The sequence below is a fragment of the Anolis carolinensis genome, chromosome 5, assembly GCF_035594765.1.
Source record: "Anolis carolinensis isolate JA03-04 chromosome 5, rAnoCar3.1.pri, whole genome shotgun sequence".
Taxonomy (NCBI): domain Eukaryota; kingdom Metazoa; phylum Chordata; class Lepidosauria; order Squamata; family Dactyloidae; genus Anolis; species Anolis carolinensis.
Window position 1 is genome coordinate 102,942,364 of NC_085845.1, and position 25,884 is coordinate 102,968,247.

At 40.4% G+C, this 25,884-nt stretch overlaps 1 protein-coding gene and 1 long non-coding RNA gene across 3 annotated transcripts; one reads left to right on the forward strand and one right to left on the reverse strand.

The window, feature by feature from the left end:
* Positions 1-741: 741 nt before the first annotated feature.
* On the forward strand, positions 742-23,200 carry msantd1 (Myb/SANT DNA binding domain containing 1). The gene is made up of 3 exons (XM_003224149.3): positions 742-1,342; positions 17,267-17,551; positions 22,757-23,200. The coding sequence occupies exons 1-3, from the start codon at positions 1,089-1,091 to the stop codon at positions 22,995-22,997; spliced, it is 780 nt and encodes a 259-aa protein (XP_003224197.1). The 5' UTR covers positions 742-1,088; the 3' UTR covers positions 22,998-23,200.
* LOC134299358 (uncharacterized) lies at positions 17,545-25,546 on the reverse strand. Of its 2 annotated transcripts, XR_010006551.1 has the most exons (3): positions 24,924-25,546; positions 24,744-24,836; positions 17,545-19,488 (listed from the first exon to the last, which is right to left on the reverse strand). It is a non-coding gene; the product is annotated as an uncharacterized LOC134299358 (long non-coding RNA). The 2 variants fall into 2 exon arrangements; XR_010006550.1 differs by lacking the exon at positions 17,545-19,488 and having other exon boundaries at positions 24,132-24,836.
* Between the last annotated feature and the right edge of the window lie 338 nt (positions 25,547-25,884).

The window sequence follows — 25,884 nt, forward strand, 5'->3', positions numbered from 1 at the left end:
TTCATGGGTCTTAAGCACAGGACCGAGCCCATCATGTTTGGGAGAACATGTTGGATAGGCTTTTGGGGAAATTAATCCAACAGTGAGTGGGATTTAGCCTTCTATGAAGAATACTGCCATGGAAAGACAGCAATGTATTTACAGTGTTGTGCCATTTCCCCCTTTTCCACCTCCAATGCAATAAATAATGTCTCAGATGGAGTCTGAAGGCAGCAGCAGGCGCGTGAATAAAAGGCTCCAAGCAGCATTCACACTGCCCAGGGCAAATATATATATATGTGGGAATATGAACCCACAAAAGGCAAACCTATGCCTCCGGGGAACTTGCTTAGCAGCACTAAAGCTCAAATCTCTCGCATCCACCCTAGTGTAGATAGATCCATGCTCCAGGAACAGGAACATGGCACCATTTTAGGGTGTTCACTGTTTTCTGCTCTGCCAGCTGTCCTTCAGAGGTTAACAATGCTTCCACAAAGACTTTTTTAGTGACAATTGTTGCAGGAGGGCCTTTGTGTGTGCTGGGCCGGAGCCTTTGCCACCTCCTCCCGGGGAATCTGTCAAGGCGCCACTTAAAAGCCCATTCAGGCTGCACCCCCTTGCTTTGCCTCTCCCCCCTTTTTGCAGCAGATTGCCTACAAGGTAAGGAAACAGCTCAAAAGGAGCAAAAAAACTTAAAAGCGGCTTCTCAAAGGCGGCATAGATCATTTTTGTTGTTGTTTTTGTTCAACCTAAAGTGTTTAAAAGCTTTAATATTGATGGCCTGTCAACTTTGTCCTGATTCTTTTTGCTTTCAGTTAAAAGGTTTTTGTTGTTGTAGCTTATGCAGTTGCTCTGTTGCCATGGCAACGTGACATCCAAATGACGTTTCTCTGTTTAAAAGCTTTTAACTAAATTCCTGCCTGTCAGATGTAGGCCCCATTTTGTGCACTCAGGCTTCAAGCTGTTGCAAAGAGGTTTCATGTGTTCTGTTGTCATTCAAATCCCGGGGCTTCCCGTGCCTGCCTGGCACCGCAGAACCCTAAAACCCCAAGTAAAATCGACATTAAGTGTTCTCTCTGAGCCAGGAAACCCTTTCAGGTCAAGCAGCCATGGCTGCAGCAGAAATCCCCAACTATCTGGTTTCTGCTCAGACTGAGAAGCACAGGAGGGCCAGGAACTGGACTGATGCAGAAATGAGGGGCTTAATGCTGGTTTGGGAAGAATTTTTTGATGAGCTGAAAAAAACTAAAAGGAATGCCAAAGTTTATGAGAAAATGGCCAACAAACTCTTTGAAATGACGGGAGAAATTCGCCACGGAGAAGAAATTAAGATTAAAATCACAAACATGACTTTCCAGTACAGGTAAGCGCCGGTTAATTCCTTTTATTTGGAAAGAGATGTCTTGAAACTGCTCAGGCTCTTCTTGCCTTGTCTGAAACGGCTGTGCAAAGGGAAGCCATAGATGAAAGACTGAAGGCTGTTTGTGAGGCTCTTAAAAATCCCTCTCAGCACTCTCAGCATGTTGTCGTTCTTCTTCGTGTTTACCATCCTGATTTAAAATGCTAGCATAACCTTTGCGATGATTAATCCTTCTGTGTCGTATGAAAGTGTGTTTTGTGTGCATATAGAAATGTATATATACAGATATGATATATAAAAATCTTATTTGATTTGCACTTGCAAGGAAAGCTCACTGCAGTACAGGTTAATCTTCAACTAGTCCTTTCTGTGTGAAAACTACATACGTGAAAATGAAATAATTTTCAATGCAATGTCTACATTTTTGCCTTTGCAGAGTGAGGGAGTTACACTTCAGAGGACTAAAATAACTGTGTGCATCACCACTGAGTGACACACATTGCTATAATTGTGCCCAGCGTTAGCAAACGAACAACTGCATTTCCAGAAGGAAAAAACTGCACAGGGTAAATAATGCTGCTCTAACTGGTGGAGGAAACAAAGGTATCCAAAGATGGGTTAATAGATGATAGTTAGTGTCCATCAAAACTGAAAGTTGGCTTAGGAAACTGAAATATTTGCGGCTATAGCATGATGGTGTTGAAAGCAGTTTCTTTGTGAGACATGAGCTAATAGGTCTGCTTTTAGCTGTTTGTTGTCCTGAAACATGCAGTACGTAATATGAATCTATCATTCATGTGTCTCAAATGTGTGATCCTGATTTTTAGTTTTTATTGCACAAATTAGTAATGACAAAACACATTTGGATCTGTGTGAGTCTGTTATTTTATTTTATTTTAGATCATCATCCCTGCATGTAAATCTCAGGATATTTATTAAAGCGAAATGTCGATACAGCTCTGCAAGCCTTTTAAAATCCTATTTTTCATTTTCTTTTCTGGTTTGATCTTTTCAAGATGTCCTTTTAAGTTGGGAGTCGTATTTTGAATGGAACAGCTAATACTCTCAGAATGATGCAATTGCACTTAATTTTCATCTTGGTGGAAAGCACTCGTTTGTTTTACATATGTGCACAGTGAAATAGAAAAAAGATATGTACAGTACTTACAAGACGGGTAATGAGAATATTTAATCCGAAGGCCTTGGAATGGTTTCAAATACACACACAGAGAGATACACATACATACACTTTTAAAAAGGAATATGCAAACTTCTATGGCGAACTTCTATGGGGTGATGGCGACAGGGGACAGGGAAAAGGCAGAACTACTTAATGCCTTCTTTGCCTCGGTCTTCTCAGAAAAAGAAAGCCATCTTCAACCTCAGCAACACGGAATGGACGAAGGATTGGGGGAAATCCAACCCCAAATAGGGAAACAAGTTGTCCAGGAACACTTGGCCTCTCTAAACGAATTCAAGTCCCCAGGGCCAGATCAGCTACACCCAAGAGTACTGAAGGAACTAGCGGAAGTTATTTCAGAACCACTGGCAATTATCTTCGAGAGTTCTTGGAGAACTGGAGAAGTCCCAGCAGATTGGAGGAGGGCTATTGTGGTCCCTATCTTCAAGAAGGGAAAAAAGAACGACCCAAACAATTACCGTCCGGTCAGCCTCACATCAATACCAGGCAAAATTCTGGAAAAGATCATTAAGGAAGTGGTCTGCGAACACTTAGAAACAAATGCGGTCATTGCTAATAGTCAACACGGATTTACCAAAAACAAGTCATGCCAGACTAATCTGATCTCTTTTTTCGATAGAGTTACAAGTTGGGTCGATACAGGGAATGCTGTGGATGTAGCGTACCTGGATTTCAGTAAGGCCTTCGACAAAGTCCCCCACGACCTTCTGGCAAACAAACTAGTAAAATGTGGGCTAGACAAAACTATGGTTAGGTGGATCTGTAATTGGCTAAGCGAACGAACCCAAAGGGTGCTCACCAATGCGTCGTCTTCATCATGGAAAGAAGTGACAAGTGGAGTGCCGCAGGGCTCCGTCCTGGGCCCGGTTCTGTTCAACATCTTTATTAACGACTTAGACGAAGGGTTAGAAGGCACGATCATCAAGTTTGCAGACGACACAAAACTGGGAGGGATAGCTAACACTCCAGAAGACAGGAGCAGAATTCAAAACGATCTTGACAGACTAGAGAGATGGGCCAAAACTAACAAAATGAAGTTCAACAGGGACAAATGCAAGATACTTCACTTCGGCAGAAAAAATGGAAATCAAAGATACAGAATGGGGGACGCCTGGCTTGACAGCAGTGTGTGCGAAAAAGACCTTGGAGTCCTCGTGGACAACAAGTTAAACATGAGCCAACAATGTGATGCGGCTGCTAAAAAAGCCAATGGGATTCTGGCCTGCATCAATAGGGGAATAGCGTCTAGATCCAGGGAAGTTATGCTCCCCCTCTATTCTGCCTTGGTCAAACCACACCTGGAATACTGTGTCCAATTTTGGGCACCACAGTTGAAGGGAGATGTTGACAAGCTGGAAAGTGTCCAGAGGAGGGCGACTAAAATGATTAAGGGTCTGGAGAACAAGCCCTATGAGGAGCGGCTTAAAGAGCTGGGCATGTTTAGCCTGCAGAAGAGAAGGCTGAGAGGAGACATGATAGCCATGTACAAATACGTGAAGGGAAGTCATAGGGAAGAGGGAGCAAGCTTGTTTTCTGCTGCCCTGCAGACTAGGACACGGAACAATGGCTTCAAACTACAGGAAAGGAGATTCCACCTGAACATCAGGAAGAACTTCCTCACTGTGAGAGCTGTTCGACAGTGGAACTCTCTCCCCGGGGCCATGGTGGAGGCTCCTTCCTTGGAGGCTTTTAAGCAGAGGCTGGATGGCCATCTGTCGGGGGTGCTTTGAATGCGATTTCCTGCTTCTTAGCAGGGGGTTGGACTAGATGGCCCATGTGGTCTCTTCCAACTCTACTATTCTATGATTCTATGATTCTATGATTCTACTACGTCCAACAGCTTGAAAATACAATTGAGGCAGGTTCAAGATCTATGCTAAGAATGTCACTGATTCTGTAGTTTGAAACTTACAAATTGATTCCTGGTGCTTTTACTTCTCTGTCTTAATTCCCTCCATGTATCCACTCCCTGTGTTTGGGACATGACCTCCCCCTTAGAGACATCCCCTGTGTATTTTGCCTGCATGTTCACATATTCCAAGACGGCAATCAGTTTACACTTGATGCACATATAACTACTCACATCCTCGGGCAAGAACACAAACATAGCATATCTCTTGCAGGTGACTACATGAGCTCCCTCACTATCCATTTTTAGCAATTTTAAATCAAGAACAGAACTCTGAGCCCTCTCAAACTCTCCCTCTAAATACCCACATAAAACACCCCTGTTTGCTGAATTCTTAGATGATGATGATGATGATGATAAAAAATATTTATTTGTATCCTGCTTTTCTCCCTAAATGGGACTCAAAGTGACTTACAACATGATATAAAAAACAATACAATACAACATACATATGTAAAACAATAATCCATAAAATGAGAAATAAATAAACATATTTAAAAACATTTATCTAATACAGTTAATACAGGCAACTCAACAAGACAAATGATAAACTTAGCACGACTCAATAAAAGTTAGTCTTCCTGTCATTACAGCTAAGTGTCTTCTTTAAAAGATCAGGAAAGTTTTTAGCTGCTTTTAAAAAGATGTCAGGGAAGGGGCTGTTTTAACCTCCTTGGGGAGGGAGTTCCAGGGGGTTGGGGCGGCCACTGAGAAGTCCTTCTCTCTCGTCGCTGCCAACCATATTTGCGATGGTGGTAGCAACGAAAGAAGGGCCTCACTAGAAGATCTTAATGTTCAGGCAGGCTGGTATGAGGAGATGCAGTCAGATAGATAAGTAGGACCTAAACAGTTTAGGGCTTTAAAGGTCAAAACCAGCACCTTGAATGAGACCTGGAAAGGAATTGGCAGCCAGTGCAGGTGCTTTAGCAGGGGGGAAATATGCTACCTGGGCCCAGTACCTGTCAATAAATTGGCTGCAGATCTCTGAACTACTGTAATGGGTCCCATGTAGAGCCTGTTACAGTAGTCTAAATGGGATAGAACCAAGGCATGGACCACCATGGCCAAGTCCGGTTTCTCAAGGTACAGTCACAGCTGGTGCACAAGTTTAATTGTGCAAAGGCCCTCCTGGCCACCACCAACACCTGGGCCTCCAGGCTTAGTAATTAGTCCAGAAGGACCTCCAAACTGTGGACTTGAGTTTTCAGGGGGAGTGTAACCCTGTCCAACTCAGGTGTTACAATCCAGGCAGCGAGAGCACTGAAAACCAACACTGAGACCAATAATCTTTTAATATCTTTATTAAAGCTAATAGTAATCCAAAAATGAATTGGTGGAAAAGTTGAGCAAGCAATAGCCCTTTAAGAAAAGGTATAAGATAGTCCAGAAATGTCAAGTAATATGTCCCGTATTAGAGTCCAAAGCCCAGATACCGAAACACACTCAAACCGAATCAGTGTTTGAGTGGGGAATCAATTCGACAAGCAAGGAACACAAACAGGGTTCAAATGTTCATGAATAGTTCTTAGAAGTAAGGCAGGAACTTGAGAACGCAGAAATAAAACTTGGTTCAGGAAACAACAGGGAAGTAGACTCAATCCGGGTCTACTCGTGAGTAACAGCGGTTGCTGGCTGCCCGAGTCAAGAGGCTGGGAACTTGAGGCGATGAATCTTCTTACAGTTGAGCAACGTTGACACCGCAGGGAAACTACTGTGAGCAAAGCTTTTATTGAAGTGCAGAGTCTTCCCCCCAAGGGGGCCTTCCTCTCCAAAGTTCCCAAGGGAAAGGCTTCTATCAAGAGTCTCCACGCTCAGCCAAGCAGGCGCTTCTCCTCAGCGATTGTTTCTGAGATCTTTGCTCGTTTAGATACCGTCTCCTGTTGAAGGAGTGAGCTTAGGACATCTGGTGAGCTTAGGACATCTGACGAGGGAGTAGAGTTATCCTCCGCACTTTCCCTTTCAATTAGAGCTGGCTGTGTACTGTCAACAATCGGCAGCTGCAAATTCATCGGGTCAAGCTGACTCGGAGAAATATCAACATGTTCTTCATCCTGGTCAAAGGCAAACCCAGGATCAGGTACAGGGGCCAAAGGTAGCTGGGATCTAACATCAGGTTGCTACCCTATGCCCTGATCTGCCTTACAACTTATCAGGAGGACCTCCATCTTGTCTGGATTCAATTTCAATTTCCTTAATTTCCATAATTTCCTTCTTGGGAGGAAGGTGGGACATGTGACCCAATCCACATTCCCATCTTCCTCCCCTGATCCCCTGAGCTCTCCTCTTGACATTATGCTGGGAGGAGGGTGAGAGAGACGGTGGCTGAGTGTGCTCCGGAGGACTCTCAGCTGCCGCGTAATTTCCTCAAGCCATCCTCTTGGCATAAGGATGGGGTCGGTCATACTGTCCTTATGCTGGGAGGAGGGTGAGACAAATGGTGGCATTAGGATGTGGCAGGACACCGTATCCTTATGCCAAGAGGGCCTGGGGTAAGCTGTGGTGCAGACTGGTGAGCAACCTGCTGCAATAAATCACTCTGGCCATGAGGTCATGAGTTCGAGGCCAGCCCGTGGTGGGGTGAGCACCTGTCAATTAAAAAAAAAGCCCCTGCTCGTTGCTGACCTAGCAACCCGAAAGATAGTTGCATCTATCAAGTAGGGAATAAGGTACCACTTATAAAGTGGGGAGGCAAATTTAACTAATTTACAATGTGGAATGAGGAAGTACCGTCACAGTGGATGATGAAGTCGCTGCTCCCCCCTGTGGCCAGAATCAAACATCCCCTCAGGAGAAGGTTAAATTGCCTCTGCGTTTGTGTCTGTCTTGGTTCTATGTGTATATGGGCATTGAATGTTTGCCCTATATGTATATAATGTGATCCTCCCTGAGTCCCCTTCGGGGTGAGAAGGGCGGAATATAATACTGTAAATAAATAAATAAATAAATAAATTAAAAAGCGCCCGGGGGGAACATCCAGCCCCCGGGCCTTAGTTTGCCCATGCCTGCACTACACTCATTCAAAACACCCGTTTGCCTCATTCCTGTACGCCAAGCTCCAAGAACTCGTACTGCATCTATTGCTATGTATAAATTATCACACCTCTGTATAAATTATCTTACTTTTGTTCATAGCAATAAATTAGGCTAAAACAAATAACTTACAATATTTTCAGGCCACACTGTCAGGTATAAACACCGTGTGCTGTTTGCAGATGATTATCTAGAGAAGTACCAGTTTGGAGAAGGATGGCCAATGAAGTCCCATAAAGCCTTTAATGTTTGAAACTAAAGACTTCCACACAGCTGAATAAAATCCCACCTTTTCTGGTTTGACCTGGAATATATGGCAGTGCGGATACAGATAACCCAGTTCAAAACAGATATTGTGGATTTTTTCCCTTGATATTCTGGGATATAGGGATGTGTGGAAGGGCCCTGAGAAGAGTAGTTACAGAATATCCATCACATTTAGATTCAAATATGGATGAGGTGGTTCTAATTTTAATTTGCCCAAGGCTAATTAACATTTGGAAAGTGATTTGGCAGGAAGTGTGACTTGCCCAAGGTCACCCAGAGGGTTTCCATTGCTGAACAGTACTTTGAACCTTGGTCTCTATTATTATTTATTTATTTTATTTACAGCATTTATATTCCGCCCTTCTCACCCCGAAGGGGACTCAGGGCGGATCACATTACACATATAGGCAAACATTCAATGCCTTTTAACATAGAACAAAGACAGACAAACATAGGCTCCGAGCAGGCCTTGAACTCATGACCTCCTGGTCAGAGTGATTCATTGCAGCTGCTCTCCAGCCTGCGCCACAGCCCGAGCCCAGGACGCAAATCACTGTGTCACACTTTCATTCATAAATAGGATCATAACTTTATTACAGGAACCTCAGTGGCCTAGGGGATAAAAGCCTTGTGACTTGAAGGTTGGGTTGCTGACCTGAAGGCTGCCAGGTTCGAATCCAACCCGGGGAGAGTGCGGATGAGCTCCCTCTATCAGCTCCAGCTCCATGCGGGGACATGAGAGAAGCCTCCCATAAGGATGGTAAAACATCAAAAAAAATCCGGGCATCCCCTGGGCAACGTCCTTGCCAGACGGCCAATTCTCTCACTCCAGAAGCAACTCCAGTTGCTCCTGACACGAAAAAAACTTTATTAATTATACAAGTATCTACACTACACAATTACAATGCAATGTCATGCATTTGCCATGGCTGCTTTCTATGGGATCTGTGAATGTATAATTAGGGATCCCTGGCAAAGACTTTTCAGAACCGCGTGCAGTTACAAATAGCAGGACGGAAACTTAACAGTTAAAATAGTATCACCATTCTATAATTTTGTATCAAAGAGGCACCCATTCTTCACACAATGTATAATGCTTGAAAAGGGAAGTAGATCAAGTCAATGAATCTAGAAAGATCTATTCCTTGGAAGAGATTGAATACCAGTAACACGTACCCGAGGGTTGAAATGGATCTTATAGCACATTTGTGATTAACTTAGGGCCCTTCCACACAGCCATATAACCCAGAATATCAAGGCAGAAAATCCCACAATGCCTGCTTTGAACTGGATTATTTGAGTCAACACTGCCATATATTCTAGTTCAAAGCAGATAATGTGGGACTTTATTCAGCTGTGTGGAAGGGGCCTTAGAGGACAAAGTTGGTAGCATTAGCTATCATAGAGTAAGTTTATTTTCCCATATACAGACAAAATCCCTGTTCTCCCTAAGCATGCTTCTTTTTTTCTTTTCACTTATAAATGTTAGCTATAAACACTATTAAGCATGCATATTTTTTAAAAAAGTAGATGATAACCTGGACCTTTTGTAATGCTTTTTAAGATTTGTTCTGTTTAATTTTCCAACTAAAATGTGTTAATAATTGAAAACGGAAGCAATGAATGCAAAAGAAGAAAAGCAATTAGTATGGAGAACCATCAAGCAACTATGACTGAAAGCTCTTTCAGATTTATGTTCTTTAATCTGTTTTAAAAATAGAACTAAAAAATGAACATGAGTACATGCATAAAAGATCTCCAGATGTTTTCACGGTTCATTTTTAGACACTGGAATCTTTTAGTTAAAACCTACCGGTAATTTTGAATGGGTAGCCTGAATTTTTGTATGTTTGTGCGATGGCTAGGAAGGAGGCTCTGGGTCAGGTTCTGCTGGAATTTGTGGAGAACAAGGGAGAATGGTGGTCCAGTTTCAGGGTTAAATTTGATTCTTTAGAATCATAGGCTGATAATAATAATAATAATAATAATAATAATAATAATAATAATAATAATAATAATGCTGCAATTAAGGCCAAGATCGAAAAATCAGCTGATGACCCAAAATGCAGACTGTGCAAGGAAACCGACAAAACCATTGATCATATCCTCAGCTGCTGTAAGAAAATCGCACAGACAGACTACAAACAGAGGCACAACTATGTGGCCCAAATGATTCATTGGAACTTATGCCCCAAGTACCGCCTCCCAGCAGTAAAGAACTGGTGAGATAACAAACCTGCAAAAGTACTGGAAAATGAGCACACAAAGATACTGTGGGACTTCCGAATCCAGACTGACAAAGTTCTGGAACACAACACACCAGACATCACAGTTGTGGAAAAGAAAAAGGTTTGGATCATTGATGTTGCCATTCCAGGTGACAGTCGCATTGACGAAAAACAACAGGAAAAATTCAGCTGTTATCAGGACCTCAAGATTGAACTTCAAAGACTCTGGCAGAAACCAGTGCAGGTGGTCCCGGTGGTGATGGGCACACTGGGTGCTGTGCCAAAAGATCTCAGCCGGCATTTGGAAACAATAGACATTGACAAAATTATGATCTGTCAACTGCAAAAGCCCATCCTACTGGGATCTGCACGCATCATCCGAAAATACATCACACAGTCCTAGACACTTGGGAAGTGTTCGACTTGTGATTTTGTGAAACGAAATCCAGCATATCTATCTTGTTTGCTGTGTCATACAATAAAATAATAATAATAATAATAATAATAATAATAATAATAATAATAATTCTTTATGCGTAGCCCGCCCTATCCCCCCGAGGGGACTTAGGGTGGCTTCCAACTTAATAAAGGCAAACATTCAATGCCTGAATAAAACAGACATAAAAATATAAACAACAAACAATAAAATACATTACACAAGTTAAAACAAGTAATGTAAATAATAACAATTAATTCACAATTAAAAGCCAGGTAAGATAGCATATCAAATCTGTTTCCTCTTCCATTCCATTTAACAATGTTATAAGCTCTATTCCTTCTTCTCGTCATATTTATTTATCATCATCATCATCATCATCATCATTTAATTACTTATTAATCGCCCTCCATCCAAGATGCTCTAGGCGATTTACAAGATAAAATTGTAAAGGATAAAAATACATGCATACAAATATTGATAAAATTAACATAGATTAAAAGCTCTAGTAAAGAGCCAGGTCTTAAGTGCTAGGGTAAAAGGTCCTAACTTTATTTATTTACTACATTTATATCCCGCCTTTCTCACCCCGAAGGGGACACAGAGTGGCTTACAAATAATATTTACATACAGTGTCATATGCTTGAGAGCATAGAAATGTTTTAAGTTGCTTTTTAAAAGCAAGTAAGGAGGGGGCCATTTTGATCTCCTTGGGGAGCGCATTCCAAAGATGGGGGATGACCACTGAGAAGGCCCCCTCTCCCATTCCCACCTGCCGTACTTGAGACGGGGATGGGACTGAGAATAGGGCCACCTTGGCAGATTATAGAGCTCATGCAGGTTTGTACGAGGAGATGCAGTTTTCTAGATAGCCTGGGCATTTAGGGCTTTATAGGTAATAATCTGCACATTGTATTTAGCCCGGAAGCAGACCAGCCATTGGAGCTGGCGTAACATGGGAGTTGTTCACTCCCTGAATGGCACTCCAGTTAGTAGTCTGGATGCCAATCTCTGGACCAGTTGAAGCTTCCAAACTATATTCAAAGACAGCCCCATGCAGAGAGCATTATAGTAGTCCAAGCAGAATGTGACTGCCCCGTGAATAACCATGGCCAGATCTGGCATCTCAAGGCACGGGCCCAGTTGGCACACAAGTTTTAATTGTGCTCCTGGCCACTGCCAACACCTGGGGCTCCAGGGTCAACAATGAGTCCAGGATCACCCCCAGACTGCACACCTGAGTCTTCAAGGGGAGTATGACCCTATCCAACACAGGCTGAAATCCCATACCCTGATCTGCCTTTCCTCTGACCAGGAGTACCTCTGTCTTGTCTGGATTGTTTCAACTTATTAGCCCTCATCCAGTCCATTACTGATGACAGGCTGAATGAGGACCAGGACGGCATCCTTGGCATTGGGTGGAAAGTAATAGAGTTGGGTGTCGTCCACATAAATCTGATACCAAACCCCAAAACTCCAGATGATCTCTGCCAGAGGTTTAATGTAAACGTTAAACAGCATGGGGGACAGAATTGAACCCTCAGGGACCCCACAGGCCACTGGCCAGAGAGCTGAACAGGAGTCCCCCAGCACCACCATCTGGGTCCAATCCTCCAGGAAGGACTGGAGCCACTGTAGTACAGTGCCCCCTAATCCCATCCCAGAGAGCCGGCACAGAAGAATACCATGGCTGATGGTATTGAAAGCCATTGAGAGGTCCAGAAGAACCAACACACACACTGTCTAGTTCTCTTCGTAGATCATCCACCAAGGCGACCAATGCCATCTCAGTTCCATAGCCAGGCCTGAAACCAAATTGAAATGGATCTAGATAATTGGTTTCATCTAAGAAAATTTGGAGTTGTGAGGCCACCACTTTCTCTAGAACCTTGTCCAGAAAAGGGAAATTTGATACTGGCTGAAATTTGTTCAGTTGAGTGGGGTTCAGTGCTGGTTTTTTTAAATAACGGTCTTACTACTGCCTCCTTGAAAATATTTGGCATTATGCCTTGACTCAAGGAAGTGTTTACCAGCACCTTCATCCACCCTGCCAGCCCCCCCCTCCCCCGGCCAGTTTAATAAGCCAGGATGGGCAAGGATCCAGAGAACAAGCTCTGCTATCACAAACCTGTCTTGCTTGAGGCTGGAGTACGCACTCTTTTTATCACACCAAGCCTAGTGAAAGAGCTTTGAGAAAGCACAATGTACATGGGCTTTATTGCAGCTGCAGGGATGTAACTCATCATAATCTGTGCTTCTTTCCTCTTTTGTTTCTGTTTTGGAGCTCTGAAAGTTCAGAGGTGTTCAACTGTGCACCATTTATACACACATTGAAATTATTAATTAAAACGTACAATTTAAATACTTTCCTTTTGTGTTTAGTCTGCAAGTGGGAGGTGTAATGAGGCAAAACCATGCATGAGTGGGAAGTTCTGCAAAAAGTTATTGCTTTGTCAGAAAAGGAAACATTACATCAAGAGGGAAAATTTATATTAGAAACTTGGTGCGGCAAACTTTCTTCATTTTTAATTTTTTTTAAAAAGGAAACAATCAAGGAAAATTCAGAAGAAAAGTTAACATTTTGCTTTGAAGCCAGCAGAAGGACAGCCAACATCACACCCAGAATAGATGTCACAGCCCACCAAACTCACTGCTGCCATGGGTTCATAGTACTGTGTCTGAATGTGTTTGAAAAAGTCTGAAGATGGAAAAATGTCATTTTCATAAAAGTACATCTTGAAGCCTGGTATTTGATGGGTTCAGAAGGATATCATGCAGTGGCTTGTTTTTCATTTATGTCTAAGGATCCTGCAACATAGTTTACAGCTTAGAATCAGAGAATTGGAAGAGACTACAAGGCCCATCCAGTCCAACCTTCCACCATGATTGCAAGGTGCATTCTAGAACAGCTTGAGTCCACTGAAAGCTAATTTTTGCACATATATACACAAATAAAGCACAGTATATAATAAATTATTCTGCTTTAATATAAGGTGCTTAAATAAATTAGCTGCCATACAGTTGGCCCTTCATATCCACAGATTCTGTATTCACAGATTGATTCCATCATCCGCTGCTTAAAAAATCTGAAAAGCAAATCTTGATTTTAGTTTTATTTAATGGATAGTGGATACCATTTTATTGTACATGATGTACATGAACATCCATGGTGCATATGGCTCTTAGAAGCCATTTTTTCAGCCCTGTAGATTCCCTAGACTAATTCAGGATATATATATATATATACACACACACAATATATATATATACACTGCTTAACATCAAAATACAGTTTCAATTTTTCAGATTTGATTATTCTCTCTAGGAATTTTTTATGTCCTCTAGTGTGACTCTATTGCCAACATCTGCTGTAGAATGGTGCTGTAAGACCTAGAGCAGTGGTTCTCAACCTGTGCGTCCCCAGGTGTTTTGGCCTACAACTCCCATAAATTCCAGCCAGTTTACCAGCTGTTAGGATTTCTGGGAATTGAAGGCCAAAATATCTGGAGACCCACAGGTTGAGAACCACTGGCCTAGAGATTCCTAAAAAGGGGTTATCCCAGGTGAAAAAAAGGATGATATTATTTGCAGTTTTCTCACTTTTGTGGGGATCCAGTGCCCCTAATTTTTCAAAACAAGAGGTAGACTCATAATTATTCTGACACTGTTCAGGACAATACGAGCTTGCGTATTGTTTGAATGCTAGGACCAATAGTTCTTAAAATTTGTTTCACATCAATGCAATCCAATTGGTCCTATATTTGCAAAAAAAAAATTAAATTGGAAAGTCAACCTCCAGTTTTATGTATTGTTTTTCTCAGAACAGTATCATAAGTATGTGTTCTAAAGCCAAAAAATCCAAACATACAAAATCATAAAATTGGAAGTTTTTGTTTAGAAAAAGTACCCTGAGTAGTTAGTTGATGAAAATGTAACTTTATTTTGTTCCCAGTAGATAACATACCATAGAAGTAGCATGGTCTAATTGTTTGAGCATTGGACTACGAATCTGGAGATCAGGGTTCAAATCCCTACTCAGTCATGGAATCCATTGGGAGTCAGGCTCTCTCAGCCTCAGAGTAAAGCAAAGGCATCTATCTCTGAACAAATTATGCCCCGAAAAATCTAATGATATGTTTATTACAAGTCAATGGGTTTATTATAAGTCAATGGCAAAAAAAACCCATTATTTCAGAAGATATATATCAGTGTGAGTCACTACTTGCCCATGGCATTTTGTGTAGCCTCCAGAGCTCCCACTAGCACCACCAAATTTAACAGTGGCACTGCAGTAAGAAGAGCTTTTTTACTTTTGAAACCACACCTTCCAACATCTGAAAACTAAGGGTTTATCACACAAAGCAGGCAAATCACAATTACAGCAGGACAACAGTGTTTTTGCCATGTATGTACCACATGGCTTTGCTTCTTTCTCACCACTCTCCCAATGAGAAACATCCATTAATCACCTCCTTTTGTAAAAGACAAGCCTTCCCATTGTCTCCAACTTGTAGGAAAGGAACAATTCAGGATAATCTTTTGCTTGGCTCCAGTCCTCTGGCACCTCAACTGTTCTCTAAGAGTTATCAAAATTGATAGCAGGTTGATGTTCTGTGATTATATCTATGCCGTCACACCCAGGCACCTTTTAAAGCTTTAAGATGTGCTTCTTCCTTTGCCTAGGTGAACTGCGGGGGCCTTACTTAGAAGCTCTGGAAATCCCAGTAACCAAAGGCACTTCAAGTTGAACAATCAAACAAAATTTTATTTTCACAAAGTCCATGGCAGACTTGGCACACATAGTTAAGGTTGCAAATATAAACAGTAAACTTATAAAACCTTGCAGATGCTCCTTTCTTGCTTTTCCCCTTTAGTTGCTGGTTTAACTTCCTCTAAAGGCAAAGAGATCCTGAGATCCTCTTTACCCTAGCCCTGAGCTATCAGAAAGAGCAGGTCTTTAACTATCTAACCTCAAAGCTAGTTTTTGAGGGGAAGTAGGTAGAACAACTTCCAGTGGCAGAGAAATCCTGAGATATTCTCTGCCCCAGTGCTAAGCTACTATTTTTAGAAAGAGCAAGTCTTTCCCTATTTATGCTCAGCACTGGTTTTAAAGGCAGGTCAGTACTTACGATGGCTTTGTCAGAGTTGGCCTGGCTTGGCCACACAAGCACATCTAAGTTCTTTCTTCTTCAGTCTAGAAGGCAAGAGGCTTCTCAAAATGGAGCCTTCTTTCCCCAGGAAAAGGGGCGGTCTCCAGAACAATAAGATACATTTGCAGGCTGCAAGCTGCAAAGCTTTGCAAACAGGCTACAAACTCTGCTAATGGTTGACTATCAGAGTGCTGCAGAATCTGCAGCAACCCTGGAACAAATGCAAACAGGTGCTATTTTCTGCAACTATGAAAAAATGCAAACCAAACCTCTGGGGAATGGAACAATGTCATCAAGTTCCTTACATTTATGTTGACTATGGACCTTATACACACCTTGGAAAACAGCTGTAAATTAGTCAACCCTTAGTTTAAGAAAGCTGGTTGAGGACTTGATACATACTAGATTCATACCCTCCCTATCAGATGCCTTTTCTCTCCTTCCTGTATTTAAAAAAAATATACTTTGACTCATCACATGCCAGAGGGATGACTCCTCCCAATCTGCCTGATATCCCCTTACATGACTGTCTTCCCTTTTTTGGGGTGATCGTGCACGACCATGCAAGTTTGTAATCTTTGTTGAAATGGCGAACGGTAAAAACATCTTTTTTGTACTTTCAGAGCTGATCAGTTCCCTGTGATCTGTTTGACCACTTCTGGCAAAATGCACATTCCATAATCTGTATTATTATTATTATTATTATTATTATTATTATTATTATTATTATCATCATCGTCATCATCATCACCACCACCAGAAATTACATCACTTCTGGCAAGGCAAACCTCACAATCTGTTAAACCACTTCTTTCAAAAGCAAACCCCACAATTTGTTCAACCACTTCTGTCAAGGCAAACTCCACAATCTGTTAACTTAGGGTTAATACTGCTGAAGATGTACCATCATGTGTGAAAAACTGTGCCTCTGACATGTGCAGCATGAAGACAAGTGAAGATAATATCCAAACTATTTTACAAAAGATACTGTCTGAAGATCATTTGCCTATGAGTGCCTATGGGTTACTTTCCAAAGGGACCTTGTGTCATATGATGGGACCTTTAGGCACCAGTAAGCTAAGGGTGTCAGACAGAATGATGAACTCCAAACTGTTTTCCTTCTTATTTTAGAAGTTTCCTTTATTTTTATATACTCTGTGCAGGTTGAGCATCCCTTTTCCAGAATTCCTAAATTTGAAATACTTCAACTACTCCAAAATCCAAAATTGTCCACATGAGTGCTGAGATGGCAACATCTTTGCTTGCTGAAGGTTCAGTGTACGCACATTTTGTTTCATGCACAAAATTATTACATATATTGCGTATTAAATTACCTCCAGGCTATGTGTATAACATACATATGAAACATGATATCTTGTTATGTATATGCAAGTACTCCAAAATCTGGGGGGAAATACAACTGAAAGACAGAAGATTTCAGGTCCCAAAGAGACATTAAATCTGTAGCAGGATTTTTGAAAACTGTTTGAAATGATTGAAATTAGTACAGCATATATAAAAAGACCAATATTTTATTGGTCAATCAAAATGCACAAAACATACCAAGATTTTCAAGCTCCAGTAAAGGTATAGCCCTTTTGTGATTTTTAAATTTTGCTTTATTTTTGTGTATGGTCAACACGCCTGTTCCTGAATATGTTTACTGAATATCTGTTTTCATATATGATTTGTTTCTTTTATCGCAGGAAATTAAAATGCATGACCGATAGTGAAACCCTTGCACCTGATTGGCCTTATTTTAAAACAATTGACAGAATACTATCTAAAGTATCAGAGCACAATGATGTGAAAATGCATGATACTCAGCAACCTGGTCCTTCAGCATCACAAACTGAGGCATCACAGTCACCATCTGCCAAGTCTACGCCTCTCTATTTGCCATATAACCAGTTCACATATGAAGGGAGAGAAGAATTTTTCGAAGATGAGCATTCGGAGAGCTCATCCAGCTTGCTCTCATATAAGTTAAGGTAACATTATATTTTACTATACTAGCTTGTGTTAGTGTATGCATTTGGCCCTTTATAGTGTATAATATAAACTACAAATGTCTCATTGTTGAAGAATCAATTAATTTAGGGACTTCAGGGAATCCTTTCTATTTTCTTCAGCTGTGAATAACTTACATCAAAAGTTAAAGTGCAATTATCAGTATAAATAAAAAGTTGCAATCTGAACAATTATACATTTTCTGAGCTTCTAGAACTGTTTCCATTTACAGCAGGTTCCCAACCTCTTTTTTACCAGGGACCATTTTGACAAGGGACCACTCTCCAACATTAATACCAAGAGGATTACGAAAACGTTTTTGGTCAACTTTAGATTTGGTTTGGTTATTTGGGGTGCTGATGCCGAAAATTGCATTGAATAGACCACATCACTTCTAGTATCTAATACAGAACATATGCCATTCAGTAGTTGCCATCTGCTCGCTCACAGAAAATCATGTAATAATCATGTAATAATCTATCCAACACAATTTTCCGAATCAGCACCCCAAATAACCCAGGAACAGGGCTAAAAACAAAGAAACCAAGAAAAAAATATTTTTGGTTGGGCTGTGTTATTATCCGTAGTAGTAACGGTGAGGTCACAGACCATATTTTAGTTCTTGCAGACCACTGGTGGTCCATGGACCACAGGTTGGGAACCACTGATTTACAGGGAGACGTAAGGCCGAGTTCCTATTCTTTGGTTTGGCTAAGTATTTGAATCCACAAAGAAGTGCCTCAGACTTATTTTTAAGTCTGCTCTCTCATCCATTTTGTATTGTATCCATTACATTATATGGTGATGAATTGTCTTCAATAAATCCACAGAAATATCCTTGGTGTTATCGAGCCATGGTAAACCTTTGCCCAAAGATTTATAGTCAATCAAGGGCTTAGGAATAAATATATGACTTTTCCCTTTTTAAAAGAAGACCCTTTCCTGATTTGTACAAGTTCAAAACATCAGAAGATCAAGATTAAACTAGCAGCAGCCATTTATTTATTTATTACAATATTTATATCCCGCCCTTCTCACCCAATAAGGGACTCAGGGCGGCTTACAATAAAACACATATATAAAATTGTACAATACATTGTGAATCAATTAAAAAGTTATTAAACCCATGAACCCCTAAAGTATATACAGTAGAGTCCCACTTAGCCAAGCCTCGCTTATCCAAGCCTCTGGATTATCCAAGCCATTTTTGTAGTCAATGTTTTCAATATATCGTGATGTTTTGGTGCTAAATTCGTAAATACAGTAATTACAACATAACATTACTGCGCATTGAACTACTTTTTCTGTCAAAGTTGTTGTACAACAGGATGTTTTGGTCCTTAATTTGTAAAATCATAACCTAATTTGATGTTTAATAGGCTTTTCCTTAATCCCTCCTTATTATCCAAGATATTCACTTATCCAAGCTTCTGCCGGCCCGTTTAGCTTGGATAAGTGAGACTCTACTGTAATATCCAACCCTTCAATAAATTGTATCTATTCTTCATGACTGTCTATATAACTTGTATCTTTCTGTATATTGTATCTATTTCATATATATATAATGTATAAACTTATTTACTAAAATATAACCAGATAAGCCCAAAGACATTCACCTCCCCATTGAGAGACTTTCTGGACAGGAAGGGTCAAATTCATAGGGTAAACATAGGAACCCCCGGTGGCACTATGGATTAAAACCTTGTGCTGGCAGGACTGCTGGCCAAAAGGTCAGCAGCTTGAATCCGGGGAGAGGGGCGAGCTCTCATCTGCCAGCCCCAGCTTGCCATGCAAGGACATGAGAGAAGCCTCCTGCATGATAGTAAAACATCAAACATCCGCGCGTCTCCTGAGCAGCATCCTTGCAAACGGCCAATTCTCTCGCACCAGAAGCGACTTGCAGTTTTTCAAGTCGTTCCTGACATGAAAAAAATGGGATCACCATAAGTAAACAGGCAGCTTGAATGCATGCACAAATGCACACAAACACACAATGAAATTTCTTGGAGATGGAACTCAAGTCTAAACTCTGAATTCATTAATGTTTTGTATACACTTTATATACATAGCCTGAAAATAATTTATACTTAACAGTTTAAAAATAATTTTGGGCATGAAACAAGGTGTGTGTACATTAAACTCTAAAGAAAGAAAGATGTCAGTATCTCAGCCACTGATGTGGGCAATTTTGGATTTTTGAGTATTTTAGAGTATGTCAGTTCTTTGACAATTTGGAGATTTTAGTGATGGCACTATCAGCCAGTCCTTGCGTAGCTGGATGACAAGTCAATTTGTAATAAGATTTTACTTATTTTTTATCACACATCCACGTCTAGAAAGTCAATTTGGAATGTATACCATAAGCTGTGTGAGTGAACAAGGAGTACTGTATATACCGTGTTTCCCCGAAAATAAGGCAGTGTCTTATATTAATTTTTGCTCCCAAAGATGTGCTAGGTCTTATTTTCAGGGGATGTCTTATTTTTCCATGAAGAAGAATTCACATTTATTGTTGAACAAAAAAAATGAACATTTATTATATACTGTGCAGTAGTTGTCATCACAAACCAGCATAACCAGACAAACTGTGAATACTATCAAGAATTTGTTACTAGCAATATTTCCATATACAACACTCTATGGTATATACATATACCGATCCTGCATGCTCTGGTGTTCTGTTCATTGGGCATGCTTCCAAACAAAAACTTTGCTAGGTCTTACTTTCAGGGGAGGCCTTATATTTAGCAATTCAGCAAAACCTCTACTAGGTCTTATTTTCTGGGGATGTCTTATTTTAGGGGAAACAGGGTATCAGGCATGGGCAAACTTTTTTGTCTTGGGTTGTTGTATGTTTTCCGGGCTGTATGGCCATGTTCTAGAAGTATTCTCTCCTGACATTTCGCCCACATCTATGGCAGGCATCCTCAGAGGTTGTGAGGTATGGAAAAACTAAGCAAGGAATGTTTATATATATATCTGTGGGAAGTCCAGGGTGAGGGAAGAACTCTTGCCAGCGTAAATGTTAGGGTGATTAACTGGAGCATTTACGCTGGAATAGCATTGAACTATGATCAAAGGAGGGGCAGATAATCTCTATCGTCCTTTCCTTGCCCAAATGGCTATGATGAGGTCTCCATTCTGGCAGGACCTTTTGGAGTAGTTCTAGGAGCTTCAGGTTCATTCAGATGCTTTTGGGAGCTTTGAGTCAGGGATCTATTTTAAAGGCCAATGAGTGGCTGGAGGGTCAACTAGGGATCTCAGTTTCTTTTAATTGTTTCCATTTTGGTGGCAATTGTGCTATGTTGTTAGGTCTATGTCGGGTTCTCTTTTCCCAGTTGTGCTATGGGTCAGTCTTCCACCAGAAAAAGCACCAAGACACATGCTGGTAGATTCCAACAGGTTTTATTGTACAGAACACCAGAACCTTCTCTTTGGCCCATTTATATAGGGTAATTGAGGTTTTATGGCTGGCCCGTTTTATGGCTGGCATCTGTTCTTTGTCAGCCAACAAGAGATGTCAAAGATTGGAGATCATGACAGTCTACCAATTTATTTATGCATTCTGTATCAAAAGCATTGCATAAATTAGTATGAAACTGATAAAAATAGAAGGAGCACAAGCGGCTAAATATCTTTTGACCAAAAACGGGCAACAGCGACCGCATCTGTAGCCTCAAACAATTCTTCCTCTGTACATGAGGCAGGACATTGCAGACAAGCACATAGATGAAGAGTTGTCTGTTCTGCTCCATGGTCTACCAATATGAAGGTATGCTTTTGGTGCACTAAAACCAGAGGTTAGAAGGGTCAATAGGAAAATGTCCAAGGTGGAGCAAGTCATATGTCTAGTGCATATGTTGGTATTGAATGCCTATAATTTCACATGTATTATTATTATTATTATTATTATTATTATTATTATATTGTATGACACAGAAAACAAGATAGATATGCTGGATTTCGTATCACAAAATCACAAGTCGAACACTTCCCAAGCGTCTAGGATTATGTGATGTATTTTCGGATGATGCGCGCAGATCCCAGTAGGGTGGCCTTTTGCAGTTATAATTATTATTTATTTATGCAATTATTATTGCAATTATTATTATTATTATTATTATTACTACTACTACTACTACTACTATGCTTATTTATAACCTGCTTTCTCTCTCTACAAAAGAGACTCAAAGTGGCTTACAGAAACATATCCTCAGCATCTCATGTTCCACATTTGGAAAACAATATTGCATATATAATTATTGCTGAAATACAATAATATGCCATATGAGATAACAAGATCAGTTTAAATTGAATAGGAAAATATTTTGGGGAAATATCAAGGTAATGATTAAAGATAAAATGACAGCAAATTGAACTTTAATAAAAAATGATCAAATTGTGGTTATGTGTTAATTTAAAATAAATTTGCTTATTTTTACCAGAAATTGAAATGTGAAATGCAATTATGTAGAAACAAGAAGTATAACACAGTAGTTTGATAGTTGCCTTTGCTTGAAGGGGGGTGAAGTCAGTTGTGCTTTTAATTTTATTAATATTTTTTGAAAAGGAAGCTAGTATTTGTTAATTTCAGTTGGCAGGTGAGGGAAAGGTTTTTTTTTTATCGTGTCAGAAGTGACTTGAGAACATACTGCAAGTTGCTTCTGGTGTGAGAAAATTGGCCGTCTACAGAGACGTTGCCCAGGGGATGCCTGGATGTATTACTGGGAGGCTTCTCTGATGTCCCCACAAGCTAGAGCTGATAGACGGCACCCCGTCTCACGGATTTGAACTGGCAGTCTTCAGGTCAGCAATCCAACCTTCAGGTCAGCAATTCACAAGGGTTTAACTCATTGCTCCACCACAGCTCCCAGGGAAAAGGAATGGAGTGAGAATAATACAGGGCCATTTTGTGTTTTATTCTTTTGTTTTGCTCTTTTTTAGTGTCTCTGTCTTTTATTTATTTGATTTAAGTTACTTGTTTGAAAATCTAATAAAATTATTTTTAAAAACCAGAGTTTGGCATCTGGGCCAAACCATGACCTAAGAGGGCAATGGGTGACATGCACAGAATTTTGATAAAACCTTGTTATCCAGGTGATTTGAAAACCCTACCCAAGACATGCTTTGCCTTCTGAAAATAGCATCCAAACCCATGATTTAATACTGAAATATTTACATTTCAGAACTGAAGAGAGACCAGTAAAGAAAAGGAAAATGCAAAGCTGTAGCTTTCAAAAAAAGAAGCTAAAGTTAATGGAAGCCATGCTAGAGGAACAAAAGAAGCTGAGCAGGGCTATGGAAGAAACCTGCCGAGAAGTGAGAAGGATTCTGGATCAACAGAACATTATCCAAGTCCAGAGTCTTCAGTTACAAGAGAGAATGATGAATTTATTGGAGAAAATGATCTCTAAAGCCAATGTTTAATTGCTTTCGAAATGCTCCTGAAGAAACTACATTTATCTATTTTACAGAAAATACTGCATACCTATGTTTGCCAGTTCCTTCTAGTTAAATTAAAATTGTATTGTGAATATATTTAAATGAAAAATCTAATCAATATAGGATGTGAGCCATCTAGACAATTGGTTATTTGTCGAAATAAAATCTAGGCTTACTTTGTGAATTTATTTCCCAGGTTCTGGTCAGCTGAAAAATCAATTCTGTTTGTGTGCTTAAAGATGAGCACATGATTATTCTGGGATTTAGTCAAGGAAGAAAGACTTTTCACCCAACCCCAAGCAGGACATGCTGTTTTAAAATGTGTATTTCATGTTATAGCTGTCATTCAGAAATTTAAAGAAAACATTGGGGTTGTCTACACAGATAAAAAAACTTCCATTCATTTCCTTTCCAGTGTTGTAGGAACTCAAGACGTATGACTGGCTTCACAGTGAAAGATCATCCAACAAATGACTCCCTCAGGCAGGAATCAGCCAGGCTTTGGAGCTGCAAGGCTTTTCAGTGTTAATCGAGGTGATTAATTGCAACGTTCACACTTGCCTCCAATAGACAAGAGTTCTTTCTCCCACCCTGGACCTTCCACAGATATATAAACCTGCCTAGTTTCCAATAGACCTCACAACCTCTTGAGGATGCCTGTCATAGATGTTGGTGAAACGTCAGGAAAGATTGCTTCTGAAACATGGCCATACAGCCTGGAAAATTCACAGCAACCCAGATCATCTTAGAATTTTTAAATATTACCTTTTCTTCCACAGTTTCAGGAAAACCTGGATCTGAGTAGCCTAACTGGAAGACCTTACAGTTTGGTAGGTGGCTACTAGCTTAGTGAGCTTGGTGTGTGCCATTTTTATTTTATTTTTTATATTCAGTGCATATTACCAAAGACAAACGGGGCATCTGCGTGGGATCTTCCATGCCTAACTTCAGAACTAACCTGGTATGGAAGATCTCAAATGAGTGTACCTTGTGCCCACATTCCTTTACTTCAGTGAATTCCTGCTGTGAACTTTGCCCACCTCCCACTTCTTAAGGTCTGAGATTTTTTGCTCACCAGAGTGTACATTACAATTTATTAAATACTAAAATATACACCAGTCATTGCTAATGCTTTTTATTAAAAATACCAATTGTTGGCTTTATGATTTGAGGAGTGGTCCAATTAGATAGGGGAAGAAAAATATCCACAATTTTTTTTGTTGACAATTCAGTGTTAATGTTTTTTTTACAGTATTATTTTCTGATGCATAGGCAACCCATCAGCACAAGTGCCTTGTGGAGTTGTAAACTTTAAATCAGTACAGGCATCGAATTCCATTTGTGTGACTGGGGCCCTGGCGAAGATGCTTTGGAAGCCAGAAAATAGGTGGGGGTGTCAGAGTCCTCTCCTTTTTTCTCTCCCCCCCCCCCCCCACATAGTATAGTGTCTAAGGACCTCATCAGATGGCGGTCCATAAACTTGGGCACAGCTAGCATTGGGGCAGCTAGCATTGGCCCAGCCCAAAACAAGACAAAATATGACAGTTAAAACCAATATAAGTAAGTAAAAACAATATCAGCATAACATTCAGATATAATAGACAAATTAAAAACACAAAATACAAAAACACCGTAATGACCAGATAGGGAAGGTAGTAAAAACGAACATAACCATCTATGGATAAAATGGGGGCAATCAGGTCAAAAAGTGCATGATTTCAAGAACGTTACCCAGATGGAGCCAGGAAGAAGCCTGTCAGAAGTAGCCCTACATCTTGTGATGGGCTCTGTCGGACTCTGTCCTGGCTGCGTCTCAGGAGCATCCTAGAATGGAGGAAAAGCCCCATGTGACGAGGTCATAAATTGAGGAAAGTCATAGTACCACTCTATTCTGTTATGATCAGACCTCACCTGGAATACTGTATCCAATCCTGGTCAGAACAATTCAAGAAGGATATTGACAAGCTGGAACATGTCCAGAGAAGGACGACCAAAACGATCAAAGGTTTGGACGTCTAACCCTATGAAGTGTGTATCCTGGAGAAATAAAAGCTGAGAGGAGACATGTCAGCCATGTTCAAATATTGGAAAGGATGTCACATTGAGAGGGTGGGTCAAAATGTTTTTTCTACTATTCTAGAGACTAGGACATGGAGCAATATATACACATTACAAGAAAAGAGATTCCACTTAAACATTAGAAAGAACTTCCTGATTGTAAGAGCTGTTTGGCAGTAGAATATACAGCTTCAAAGGGCTTTAGAGTGTCCTTCTCTGGATGCTTTTGTTGTGTTTTCCTGCTTGTGTTTTTCTTGTGTTTCCACTTGGAAACTAATGTCCTCACTGCGGGAGAATATGCGGGTCAAGAATCGGTCTCTTCAGCCACATAAGAACCCACCCCCAAGATGGAAGACAATCGTCCTCGAGCTACGAGGGATCGCCTAAGTAAGTAAGCTTGGTGGGGGTTGGATTTCTGCCATTTTGAAAGTTTTCAAAACCCAGTTCTCTTTCTTTTGGAAGATCAAATCCCCCCCCCCCCCTGCCCATTTCTGAGTGCACAGAAGCTTTCCTGACAAAACCATATGATCTACACAGATAATGGAATAGTAGCATATGATGAAATATGTTCTACTTCACAGTCTTTAGTTGCTCTTTTGGAAGCTTCAGTAAAAATAACTCAATTTCAAATGTATTCTAATCTTAAAACATATTGCATCAACAACTGAATCAGCTTGCAGTATTTCTTGTCTTTATTACATATGACAAAAATTTCCAGCTTGTGTTTCAAATTCCCAAATGTATTTTGGCACTTTTAGACATTTTAGCTAATCTTGTTAAAATACAATTTTCCCATTCCAGAGGTTAGCTAGAG